The 13981-nt window shown below is 45.4% G+C and overlaps 1 protein-coding gene across 1 annotated transcript in view; it reads left to right on the top strand.

Moving 5' to 3' along the window:
• The window catches only part of LOC144783109 (F-box only protein 2-like), a 72308-nt gene extending 61363 nt beyond the window's left edge, over positions 1–10945 (top strand). Inside the window, exon 6 of the mRNA XM_078662258.1 lies at positions 10145–10945. Within this exon, the coding sequence (XP_078518384.1) occupies positions 10145–10282 (138 nt within the window). The 3' untranslated portion in view covers positions 10283–10945. The remainder of the gene's footprint in view (positions 1–10144) is intronic.
• The last annotated feature ends 3036 nt before the right edge of the window (positions 10946–13981 follow it).

Raw genomic sequence — 13981 nt, 5'->3', positions numbered from 1 at the left:
CTTAAGGGTTTTGCTAATCAACTTAACCAGCCCACTGGTCTGTGTGTTTTATGCTATGAAGTGGTAGGTTACACCACCTTTCTCCAACATCTCACTCATTTAAAAGGACCTGAACTTTGATTCCCAGTTGGAAATGACAGTCCTAGGAAATTAAATCTTAGAAATGATTACTAGAACTATCCCGGTTACTACCCTACCATCCTTGCTCCTCAGGACTAGAATCTTTCACCCATTGATAGCTGCTTCAACACATGGTATTTGGATGGATGAGGTTTAGTGGTTTAGGGCATCTGGGTCCCTTTCTTAGTGTCTATTGGCAGTAGGTGGAGTACCACTGAGCACTCTAGGGTCCCTTCACCCATAGTCAGTGCATTCGATATAAAGGATAGAGCTGGTCCAGGGTGTTTTACCACACAGTTTCTTTTGTAATGCCCTGTCTTGTGATATGTATAACAAATAATCACTTTGTGCATGAAGGAACAGTCCTTTCATCCTTTGTCATTCTGCATCTGACTTGGAACCCAATCCTGCTTGTGTCCTCACTTGCCCTGGCTCTTTTCCTCTTTATTGGAACCATTTTATTGAGTGTTCCACTCTCCTTTTGGCTTAGAGCCAAGCCGCTCCGAATCATTGTTAAATCTGTCACCCAACCACGAGTCAGTTTACCACTTGTTAGCCAACATTGCAAGTTTCTCTGGAACTTGCTATGCCAAGTCAATATAGACAGGTAATACCTATGTGGAGAAGAGTACTCTTCTTGCAAGCTGTGTTTATGCTTGATATTTCTAATCTGAGATTCCTCACTATTAGAATATCCCCAGCCGCAAGACTGTATTGGGAAGATTTTTCAGCATAGCCCCTATGCAACAGTAGGTGGTGTTGTGCAGCTTCACATCAACTCCGCTGCGCCCCAGAAGGGACAACTGGTGCTGCATATAAGCGCCACCCAAGTGCACTGACATCAGTTCACTTCTTTTTGAGCCTTTATACACAAATCCAGAGCTAGCTCCTACTTTTTATCGTCAGTTGATGAGCCTTTTTCTCCTAAATTATTTTCCAGTGTGCAAGGGAATATGTCCTTCCTAATACTACAGACTTGTGGGGGCAAATAAATGTCTGTGACAGAGCCCCACGAAGTCTGCCTCTGGTGTTTGGGATTGGTCTATGACTACATTTAATGCGAGGAATGGGCCCTAATGCAACACAGGACTGCAAAGCCAAGCTATATGTCACTGCGCACCAAACAAAGTTGTGTAAAGGCGGTTCCCACTCGACGTAAGAGGCACAAACCAGTTTCCCTTCTCTGACCCAGTCCCATGACCGTTCTTTACCGTGTTCCAGGTGTGCGGGTAAGTTGAAGTAAAAAAAGTAAAGCAAGAATTCCAATTGGGTCTCATCCAAGCCGCGCCACTTTCCATCTGAGAAGTTGCAATGATGTTGAAGTGTCCCACAGGCTCGATGTTGCTCCCCCACTAAGGACCCCGGTCTACAGCTGATGCGATGCTCACCAAATTTCTGGGTCCATTGTTGATGCCCCAACAGGTTGAGACGTTTAAGGAGGCCACACACTGCATCTTCAGCACCCTACCAGCGTCATCTGCCTCGCTATCAGTCTCCATGGATCAGCGGAGATTGCCAGTTAGGTTACTACCAGCTGGTCAGCCCTGGGCACCGCCTGTGCCTCCAGAACCTACCTCTAGTTCAGGTCTGAATGGGGAGATGACTCCAATCCCTCAACCACTGGCCATGGTGGTTCCTCCTGCCATCAACACTGGCACCAATGCTGTTGGAGTACACTGAGCCCATAGTCCTATCTGACACTGAACCGATTCTTCCTCGACCTCGGCAAAAGCTGCACTCAAGTTCAGGTCCTATACATCCAACCCCCAAACATTCTGACTCCTTTGCCTAGGAGTCACTCTCCAGTACTTCAACAACTATCAAGATCGAACTCTGACCAGAGCCTTACAGATATGATGGTGACAAACTGTGGGGAGATTTCATCCCCACTAACGATGACAATTTTTATACGGACTGGCAAGAGGCAAGTGGGCTAGACACCTCCCCTAACACAAGCCTGGTCTCGATCCCGGGTCTACCTTGGAAGAGTCTGCTTCTTTCGCCATGGTTATCAGACGGGCAGTCAGTCCTGCCCTTGTCCACCTGTAACCCGGCAAGTGGAACATCACAACAGACCTGCTGGTTCGGGTGACTCTGCCTTCTTCATGCAGCACCCTATTAATGCGATCCTGGTAGGACAATCCTCCACTAGCAGCGTTAACACCAATTCTTTTCTTACTACCTCACTGTGCAGATTAAAAAAGCAATTGAGGTATTTGGGAAGAGGATGTTTTCTTCAGCTATCTTCTCACTTTGGTCAGTCAACATAAGCTGTTTGCTAGGAAGGTACTAAGCAAACACAAGGAGATGAGGGACGGAGCGCTGAAACTTTTCAGACACTCACCCCCAGTCACAGATCTGGGTTGAATCCATCATCATTCTTTAGCTCACTTGGCCATCTCAGCTCAGACCCAGCTATATGCAAATCAGTCTTGACCTTGTGCATCATGGGAACAGTCCAGCCTGAACTGCCAAGTCAGGTCTTCCCTGAACCGGAAACAAGCATCCTGTGACCGGTTTCTGGGTAACACCCTTCATCAGTCAGGCTAGCTTGAATCCAGTGGTAGATAAGTTATGTCCATTAGCCGCATATGAATTTCATGCCAACTTGGCACAGACTATTCAAGGTGTCCAGGGTGTGACCAAGTACCTTATATGACTAGACAGAAGGGGGCCCCCCAAAAATGGAATGCAGGCAGGTTTGCAGGGGGAAACAAACAGTAAATAAGAACAGAGGAGAACCCTGCCTGTGATTTTTAAATGAGGTCCTATACAAGGATCCTAAAATGCAAACAAGACATCGGAGAAGCCATCAGAAGAGTCAAGGCATCAGACCCAACGATACATTAGTGATTTTTATTCATTTTTTCAAGTTTCAGGATTTTTTGCATTCATATTACAAAATTACCATTAATTCATTAAAGTCATTAATTAAAACGCACACACATGATTTTTAACATATAAAGTCCCACAAACACCGTCCAGATCTCACACCCACATAAACACACACTCAACTCAACCAAACAGCCAATCTCACATTCACAACAATACATATAATCACAATAGTACATAAACGCCATAGGATGAATTGGTGACCAGATCGAAAATGGATCATCAAACAAAAGGAAGTGGGCAGGGAAAATGGTAAGGACCGGGGATGGAAAGAACAATCCTGCTGCCCACACGAACAACGCCGACGCGCGTTTCGGTGTAGACCCCCGTTGGGGCCACACCTTCGTCAGGGCGAAGACGTACCACGGAGTAGGCGACAGCAAATTTCAAATTTAAAACACCAAGTCCGAACAAAGGAATTTTCTCTGTAACAACTAGCTCCTTGCAACTAGCCGAATTAGACCAGCAATGATATTGGAAGTTAGGCAGAGTAAATCCGGGAGTAAATCCACTAGCAGGCCAAAAGGCTGTCTTCTTCGCGATGTCGCAACTGGTGAAAAGCCCTAATTTCGGCGGGTATCTGGGGTCCTTCAATTATAGCGATAACATCTGCGTTAAATGGTCATACACAGTTCCCATCCGTAGGGGGGAGGTGGTGCCTGTTTCTTCGCAAGGCGCCGTCAGTAGGGGGCCGTAGGTACACACTCGTTGGTGGAGAGCTGTGATAGGCTGGAGCCACGCTCGTTGATGGACGTGGCCTTGAATCAGATAAACTGGATAGGTTCCATTCATCATCCATTCATCATTCGGGATAGAGAGACGCCGGCTTCCTCACAGGTGTTTGTGGGACTTTACAAGTACCTTATATGGTCAGACCTGGACATGACCAACTGTTAAGGCAGTGTGGTGCTCCAACTCCACTCCTGGATGAGATCCACAGGCATTTCAGAGGACGTTCAAGCATTGCATATGCGTATGGCTTTTATCAGGTCTTGCAATGTTTACCAGAAGGCTGACTCTACCCTTGAGTATTTCAAAGAGGAGAGCCACTGCACAATCTATTGGTTCTTCCACACAAGCAAGGCAGAATCCCTAACAATTTCACCCCTTTCAGGACATCGCATGGGGCTTCACTTACAGGCAGTTCCAATGCCCACCTCCCCAACAACAGCCAACCCATTCTTTAGAGGTATGGGTAGAAGATCCAGCAAACAATGTCCAGCCTTGCAGGGACAGCAAACCTTCTGGTCTACAGCCACTGCAGCAAACTCAATGGTTCTTTAGTGTGTCCTTAGGAGCACACAACCTTCTTGTGGGAGGCAGGGTCAGACATTTTCTCTATGGGTGGCAAGCCATAATTATTAAGCATTTATATAGTGCATCGCTACTCTCAGGAATCCCAGCACTATAACATTCGACATGTGGCACCAGTCTTCCCCCACCTCGATGACCTGCTGTTAAAGGGGAGCTCACCACAGTCATAGACCACCTCCAGATGATGGCAAACCTCCTTACATCAATGGGGTTCACTGTCAACATGCCCCCTTTCTTCTGTGCCATCCTGTATACAGAGCAGTTTCGGGCCATCCTTCCAAATCAATAAGTCCCAGGCATTCGGGCTATGATACTGATGTTTCAGCCTCACTCCTGGGACTCAGTGGGAATGGCTCTGAGGATTTCTGTAGTACTGACCTCCTGCATTCTGCTTACCGACTAAGCAGATGTGGTCCCTGCAGTGGGATCTGAAGCCTCCATGGGCCCAGCACCTGAGGATTTTGTCAGATTCCATCCAAGTTTCTGAAGAGGCTGAAAACTGTCTTCAGTAGTGACTACTCAACTGCAACTGGACCAACGGCAGAACCTTCTCCCTTCCCCACCCATAGCGGACGGTGGTGACAAACATATCAATGCGGGGTTGGGGAGGTCATCTGACAGAGGTGAAGAGCCACATCAATTTTCTAGAGTGACAGGGCATTTGATTGACATTAAAAGCCTGCCTACCATACACCAAGCAGAGGCTGGTTCAGGTCCTAATGGACAAGACCACCACCGTGCGGTATTACAACAAGCATGGCGCAGTGGAGTCCTGGGTCTGTGCCAAGTGCCCCTGCATCTCTGGACATGGTTGAATTGTAAGAGCCTCTCCCTGATGGTACACCACCAGGTGGGATCTGTAAACCTAAGGATGGATGAGCTCATACAACTTCTAGTGGACCACAACTGGCAGTTACACTCAGGTGCAGAATGGTGTCCTCCAGCAGCGAGGAGAACCCTGTGTGGACTTCTTTGCCACTGCCAAAAGCATGCAGTGTCAAGACTTGTACTTGTTGGAGTTGCAAAGAAGGTTCTATTTCGGAGACTTATTCTATCTAGAGTGGAGCCAGGGACTCCTGTATGTCTTCCCAAAGCCCCCTCTCTTGCCACGGGTTCTAAACAAGATCAGGAGTGACCAGGTTCAAGTTATGGTAGTGGCTCCAAATTGGGGCAGGAGAGTGTGGTATCCTGAACTTCTGGGAATGAGCATTTGTCCTCCAATCAGGCTGTTGCCTTGGGAAGATATATTGCAGCAGCAGGGCACGGTCCCACGTCCAGCCATGCACTATCTTCACCTCCATGCTCAGAGATTGAGTGGCAGCAGCTGACTGTGTTCAATCTCCCTCCCGAAGCAGTAGATGGCTGGGTGGCATTCTCCAAAATCTGTTTTAAGCAGGGTGCTGGGACGAGCTTGTGGCTTTGTTTGGCACCTATGGCGCAGACTTGTTCCAGACTAAACTGTCAGATGTGTTACTGTTTGTTTTGTCTTTGGCCCAGCAAGGTCTCGCAGTGGGCGCTGTTAAAGATTGTCTGTCAGCCCTTTTGGCTTTTTTGCTTTTACCAGAACAAACTTCCATGTTAAAATCACCTGTTGTTTGCATTTTATCAATGTTTGCTTCTAAACTTTTGTAATGCCACAGTGGTCCCTACTTTCCTTATGAGTACCCCTTTTGAGCCGTAACACAGGCCTCTTTTAATACAGCGTGGAGTGCATGGTTAAATCTTTGGCCATCGCTTCAGTTTACATCCAGAGAATGCACAGCTTCTGCATTCATTGACCAGACTTAGTTGTCCAAATAATTTTTAAGTTTGCCGTCAGCCCCCATAAAGAGCTTTGGTTCTGTTATGTAACTGAATAAACTTTTATCTCAAAATCCATGGCGACCTGAAGTGGACAAACATTCAGCTATGGGTGCTTATGGAGGTTGCTGCTTTTAATTAGTCAGACTTGATTACAAAATAATGTTGTAGGCTAGACATGGTAATAGATGGGAGGATTCCTCATGGTCGAGGATAATTACCCTCATCCAGGAGTGGCAGGAGTGGTACTCTCTTATGTGGTGCCCTGTAGTCAGGACACGTCCAAAAACTATAAGGGCCAGATGTAGGAGCCTAAATACCGGTCGGTAACGGCCGATTTCGGCCGTTACCGACCGGTATTTAAGAATCGACATGTAGGGGCATTTATTTTACAGATTCGGTAAATTTACCGAATCAGTAAATTTACCGAATCTGTAAAATACCGAATCGGTAATTTTATCGATTCGGTAAATCTAAATGTAGGTGGGACTCTTCTGAGTCCCAAAGGCCATACAGAATCGGTATTTTACCACCCAATTCAATTGGGTGGTAAAATACCGAACCCAGGTGTGCATGCACATGTGTGCATGCACACCTATGCCATGTGACACGCAGACCTGCTCCTAGGGCATGTCTGTGTGCCACATGTCACACGTGCCTGAATTCGGGGTGCTAGAGGGTGTCAAAGTGACATCCCCCGCACCCTTGCAACATTCGGTATTTACCGATTCGGTAAATACCGAATCGGTATTTCCCATTGATTCCTATGGGCTTCACAGCCCATATGAATCAATAGGGAATACCGATTCGGTATTTACCGAATTGATAAATACCGAATGTTTCCGATTCGGTATTCCAAGTTAAAAAATTACCTACATCTCACCCCTTCATATTTACCGATTCTTAAATACCGAATCAGTAATATTCGGTATTTAAGAATCGGTAAATACAATTTACCTACAACTGGCCCTAAATGTGCTGTTCGTTTGAAAGACTTTTACATATTTACAAGCCTGATATTTAGCCTTTCCTCATTAGAAGTATTATGATAGGGTCGATAAAATCAGTAATATTCGGTATTTAAGAATCGGTAAATACAATTTACCTACAACTGGCCCTAAATGTGCTGTTCGTTTGAAAGACTTTTACATATTTACAAGCCTGATATTTAGCCTTTCCTCATTAGAAGTATTATGATAGGGTCGATAAAAGTGCCCAAAGGAGAGTACCAAAGTTAGCAGAGGGAGGACAACAATACAGAATAGGAATGAAATATGACAGAGTGAAGATGGTTTACTGGCGAGTGAAGGATCAACCTGAGAAGTGTGTCACTGTGTGGAGACAAGTATGTGAAAGAGTTGTGATGGAGTAAAAAGGGAAGGGAGAAATTAACTGTCAAGTGCTAGGAGCCTGGGGCAAAATGCGTGCACCCTCATTGTGTTTTTCACCTTCTTACTGCACCCAAACTATGATATACAAGCTGGGTTGATTGTGTGTGTTTGTTATATAGGTATTGTCTTATTTGTTCATGACAAAAAGGGGTAAATAGTGATTTTAAAATAATATGACAGAGTTTTGGCATACGGTGGCGAGGCTGTGTGAAGTATACATACAAGGGCAAAGAAACCGAGGAAAGAGAGGAAAAGGGGGAGAGTTTTGTGGATGTAAAGTGACAAGAGAGTAAGGCTGCTTTATGTAAAATGAGAGACAGAAAATGAGGATTGGACGATATTGGCAGGGCAAATATGGGTGAGTTTAAGTGTTCTCAGATGCAAAGCTCTGATTATCTGAGCTTGACGTCTGGCCTTTAACCGATCTTGAGCTCGAGTGAGCCTAGATCAATCAATCAATCAATCAATCAGAGTACTTGTGAAGAGCGCTACCTACCCATGAGGGTCTCAAGGCGCAGAGGGGAGGGGGTGCCGCTACTGCTCGAAGAGCCAGGTCTTGAGGAGTCTTCTGAAGGCGAGTAGGTCTTGGGTGTGCCGTAGGTGGGTAGGGAGGGTGTTCCAGGTCTTGGCGGCGAGGTAGGAGAAGGATCTGCCACCGGAGGTTGTTCGTTGGATGCGGGGGACAGCAGTGAGGGCGAGGCTGGCGGAGCGGAGTTGGCGGGTGGGGGTGTAGAAGCTGAGTCTGCTGTTCAGGTAGGCTGGTCCGGTGTTGTGGAGTGCTTTGTGTGCGTGGGTGACAAGCTTGAAGGTGATACTCTTGTCGATGGAGAGCAAATGTAGGTCTCTCAGGTGGGGGGTGATGTGGCTCTGGCGGGGGACGTTGACGATCAGTCGGGCAGAGGCGTTTTGGATGCGTTGTAGTCGTCGTAGGTGTTTGGCTGGGATTCCTGCGTAGAGTGCGTTGCCATAGTCCAGTCTGCTGATGACAAGGGCCTGTGTCACCGTTCTTCTTGTTTCGGTCGGGATCCACTTCTAGATCCTGTGGAGCATGCGGAGGGTGTTGTAGCAGGAGGAAGAGACGGCGTTGACCTGTTTAGACATGGAGAGGGAGGAGTCGAGGATGAATCGTAGGTTGCGTGCATGGTCGGTGGGTGTCGGCGCTGTTCTCAGTGTTGTCGGCCACCAGGAGTCGTCCCAGGCTGAGGGGGGTCCGAGGATGAGTACCTCCGTCTTGTCCGAGTTCAGCTTCAGACGGCTGTTCCTCATCCAGTCAGCATCCGTTAGCGGAAGAGCTCTGCATCAGTCTAGTATTATCATAAGCAAAGACCTGGGTATAAACGACGTCAAAGCCCTGAGCAAGTCTGAGCAGCACCCCACTCCTAGCTCTCAATGCGTCTGGCTATTACCTGATGTTCCAGATGAATGCACATTTTGTGTATTCAGTGAGTGAGACAGTCTAATTAGGAGTAGGCTTGTGAAAAGTCATATGACTGCTTTCATTTTTGTTTTTGCGAACCTTGAAAACTCCACATCTCTTTGGTCAAATCAGGGGCGGCTTCTCCATTACAGCGAAGGAGCGTCAACCCAATGAAATGCCTCCAGAGACAAAAAATAAAATGGTAATGAAGTTAATTCATTACCATTTACGTTTTCGTCACTCCATCTCAAACTGAGTGCCAGGAAAGGAAAGGGACCTGCTGAACGGCAGCATGGAGGAGTGGGCAGAGGGCAGCCTGTGCACTTTTAAATCCCTATTGGCCAGCCACCTTGAGACGGCCATCAAGACATGTGCACTTTAAACCTCTCAACTGAGCTGTCTTAAGACAGCTGGATTGGGAGCAAGTGCAGGCCTCCAGTGCCCTTTGGAGCGCCGACAGAGGCCTCTCCCTCCAATCCTGTCACTTCTCTCAAGCTGGTTAACAGCATGAGAGAAGCGCCAGAATTGGTTTAAGGGAGTTTGTTGGGGCCTTGATGCCACAGCGAGGAAGAGGACTGGAGTGAGGAGGATGGCTGCTGCACAGTAAGTAACATTGGGGCATACTATCAAAAATGACGTTAAAATTATCGCCGGTTTAGCGGCAGAAAACTGCACCTCAAGCGGCGATAATGGGCTTGATAATATGCCTCGGAGAATTCCAATAGAAGCCCATGTTCACACCAGAACATGGACTTCTATTGGAATTCACAAGGGCATATTATCAAGCCCATTATCGCCGCTTAAGCGGCAGTTTGCTGCCGCTAACCCGGCGATAATATTTAATGCCGTTCTTGATAATATGCCCTATTATATTTTATTTATTTAATGTAATTTCCCTGCCCTTCACTCGCAGGAGTTGCATATCACCACTGGTAATGTTGCCAAATATGTAGTGAAACAGCTGTAGATCACTTGGAGAGAAGTGGGTAACCAGAGAGACTGTGTGCTGGTGTTGGGTACCATCCTATTTGTATTCAGTAGCACAGAAAAAGGATGAGCAACAGTGTACGTTTATTTGATTTGTCTGCTTCACTAGGGGGGTCATTAAAGAACAGTGCAATAGACTGTGCAAAAATATTTTAAAGTTGCAAAGAATGGCGTTTCTTGGAGCCACTAAGTGGCATGTCTAATTTTACTTTGTTGTTTGCAGGTCTCGCATGTGTTCCGTAACTATGGTCCCAATGTGCGCTACGTGAAGTTTTTTCACAAAGGGAAGGACACCCAGATTTGGGCCGGACACTATGGGGCTCGCGTCACCAACTCCTCCGTCACTGTGAAGGATCAGTAACAAACATGCAAAATAGGTACAACCAGTTCGGCTCGGAGCTGCCTCTGCTTTGGATCATTCGACACTGCCCTCAATTCGGATCTTCTCAACTAACAATCCCCAAGCAAAGCTCCAAAACCTACCTACTCCTAACACGCCTGTGCATCTGCCAGCATTACGCACAGTTTACTCTCGCCTACTTCTTGCATCCTGAACAACCCATCAGAAACACAGTTGCAAGTGTTTCCTACATATATTGTGTGTTCATGTTTCTCATGAAATCCGTCAATCTTGAAGATATGATACATCTGAATGTCTGGTTGCCAGGGACATCTGAAGGATTTTGGGGGCCCTGGGGCAGACATAGTTTTAGGGCTCCTGTTCGGAACAGCTTTAGATTTATGATCCGATTTTAGCTTTTTCGTGCCCTCATTGGCTAGGTCAGTGACGCTGCAAGGGCACACTGGTCCAAATTCTAAATGTTTTTCCATATAATATTTAGGGATAGTGATGTGTGTTTTAAATGTTGTAATGCAGCAGCAGACCCACTGCCTTTTCTCGTATGTGAGGTCCTATTTAGATCTAAAAGGAACTTTTTCATGGACGTTGCATTGTGTTGAAAACCATAAACGCAACATTTCTCTGCAAAATGCCTGTAATCGACGCCCGCTCATTACCTGTATTAAAAATAAAGGAAATGGTATTTAAAATAATTTATGTTCAAAAAATCATTCAAGGTCATCAGGGCTGGACTGTGTGGAGAAGAGAGCCGGAACTATCAGGGCCCCCCTGAAAAGCTGGGGCACTGGGCCGGAGCCCACTTTGCCCATGCCTTAAAACGTCTCTGCACTAGTAGTGGTGTTGTTGCCTTGTCAAAATAAACTAAGGAGTTCGCTGATGGAGACGATCTCTCTTAATTCGTGACTATCTGTGCAGTTATCATGCGAGTTCTTCTTCTGTGGGGCTGCGCTGCCATCTTCTGGTGAGACGTAGGATTGAAGAGGCATTGACTGCAGTGCTTCACCTCTCTGCCTGTTGTTAATGGCTGTGAAAATCGCTTTGAAGGAAGTCTCAACTCCTCCTCATCGTTTCTCTCGATGTTTCAGGACGACCTGCACTAGAAAACATTCCGACTGATATATTTTCATGCATATGTTTTTAACGAACCGAGAGGCATATTATCAAGGACGGGCGATACATTATCGCTGCTTTTATCGGCAGAAAACTGCCGATAAAAGCGGCGATAATGTATCGCCCGTCCTTGATAATATGCCCCCGAATCAGTTCAATCCGTCCAAACGAATAAAAAAGAATGCTTTTGAATAACTGCAAGCGCGTGATTTTTTTTTGCCGTACTTCTTCTTTTGAAGGTACAAGGTTGTTTTTGTGAATTAGCCAATAAATGTATCATGCGGTGCGATAAATATGTTCTCGAATAGTATTTGGAAACGTGCAGTGAGTGCCTTTTCCCCCTGCAAATAGCTGCATTTACGCAAACACGTTTGCTACGATTTTTGTCTGACTTTCAGGTACCTATATTCAAAACACAGTCTCTCTGGGGCATATTACCAACGATTAGCGATATTTATCGCTAACGATGCTTAGCAACGAATTTTTTAACGCTAAGCATCGCCGGAAATTATTGCAGAGATAACTTGCTATTAGCAAGGTTTATCTCTGAAGTGATAAAAATCCTCGCGCTAACTGCCAAATGAGAGATTATCGCTGGAAAACCAACGATAATCTCTCGAAGTTTGGCATTAGCTTGATGATAGGGGCTCACAAACTTAGCCATGATATCCACCTTCCATAGGATATCATGGCTAAGTCAGGAAAATACCAGGTGTAAAAAAAGCAGTGCTAACCGTGGTTAGCGCTGCTTTTTTTTATCACTAACAAGGTTAGCGAAATCCTTGATAATAGGAGAAATGTCGCTTAACAACATTTCTCCTATTATTTTTCTCTGGAACACCCCCTTTGCATCTCATTAGAGATGCAAGGGGAAGCGTAGAGAAAAAGGGTGCTAACATGCGAATTTGCATGTTAGCACCCTGTTGCTGATAGGGAGATAATTTTATCTCCGCTTTCTTGGCTTTTAAAGCCAAAAAAGCGGAGATAAATCCCTTGATAATATGCCCCTCTGTTCTGATAAGTTGCACGGTCAACAAATGAAGACTAAGGGCTTAGAAGGCCACACGTCGTCCAAACAAGCATTGGCAAAAGCATAACATCAAGCATTGGAAGGCTTTTTTTGTATTTTTTTTTAAAAACATGGAATAGTTACTAAAAGTAATCAATGTGAAAATGCCGCCTGCTAAAGGTGTTCTGTGTGCATATGTTTGCAAAAATACGTAAACAATTATCCATCACAATAATAATAATTTTAAAGAACGAAATGAAAGAAGATTGGCAGACCAGCAGTGGGAGCTGCCGTGGACTAACTTTTACGTGGATGTGTACCATCAAAATCCCCTCTCAGTTACGAGAGTTTGTGGCTGAAGTGCGCTGGCCCACTGCTCAGTATTACGTGCTGTAGTGGGCAGGAACAAAATGTGAACTGAACAAACCAATGGATGAAGTGGGCTGACCAAACTCCTTTGTATGTATAGATATATGTACATTTATATTATGATTTTTTTGGGGGTGGGGAAACATTAGACTGGTGAGACACCTAAAGGTCTCTTTAGGCCAGACCTAAAAAGAGTGGATGGGGTGGAAACGTGCACATATAATGATGTGTCATGCTTTGACGTCACACCCATTTAATAGGGAAACGGGTCTACCTTACTGTCAAACCTGAGACACTAGTTCCCTTATATACAACATGTAATTCATCCAAAACTGATTTGCGGATACATGAACATTCACTCACATAGGAATCTTCTAAGTTCTGACTTAAGGGAAGAAAAATCGACATGGAACGTGCCTAGCATTATTATAGATCAATTAAAGATACAAAGATTGGCGAGAGCCTGTCCACCCTATTGACAGCAACTGCCATTCGGACTGTATATGGTTGCCCCCTTTCTGATACACCTATTAGAATGACTTCTGGAATGTTTTTATTATAATAGATAATATAATAATCAATGTGGAAGCTTGGCACACAGTCATTGAGATGAGACTCAATCAGCAAATAGAATGCGACCATGCCCCCCTGGTATCTGGTGGTGATACACATAAGCACCTGAATCTACAGTCCTAAACCCGGTTAACCTCAACTTTAAGCCCAGTCGTGAGAACCTAATGGAGACAAACAACTCGAACTGGACAGATAAAACGCAGAACTTCGATGACGAAACTGTTTCGAGGCACATCAAATATAATTAATTACTTGATCGAGGCAAAAAGCAAGATGGAAGAAATGTCCTCAGGCTTAAGAGCCTTCTGTTATAACGGCAAAAATCGAGAATAAATTGCACAAGCCAACTGCAAGCATTAAAGACACCACATCGTTAGAGTGGTTTGACCAAGATTGCCTAGAACAGAAGAAAGTACAGTCATGTGCCCTATCACAAACTCACATGTCAAAGGAAGGAAACACATATCTAGAACACCTTGGACAATGTAGAGGTTTCTAATGAAAAATATTAAGGCAAGACTTCAAATCAAAGAATGGATGTCATAGGAGATGGCAATCAGAGAGAACAAATTCACCACATTTTGGGACTTGGTTAAATGCGGGTTTGAGGGGCCGAAGAAGAACCTAGAATCAGGGAT

This window comes from Lissotriton helveticus, chromosome 9 (assembly GCF_964261635.1).
Source record: "Lissotriton helveticus chromosome 9, aLisHel1.1, whole genome shotgun sequence".
In the NCBI taxonomy this organism is placed as follows: Eukaryota; Metazoa; Chordata; class Amphibia; order Caudata; family Salamandridae; genus Lissotriton; species Lissotriton helveticus.
Note: the sequence above shows the minus strand (reverse complement) of the source record. Positions and strands in the feature narration are given on the sequence as shown.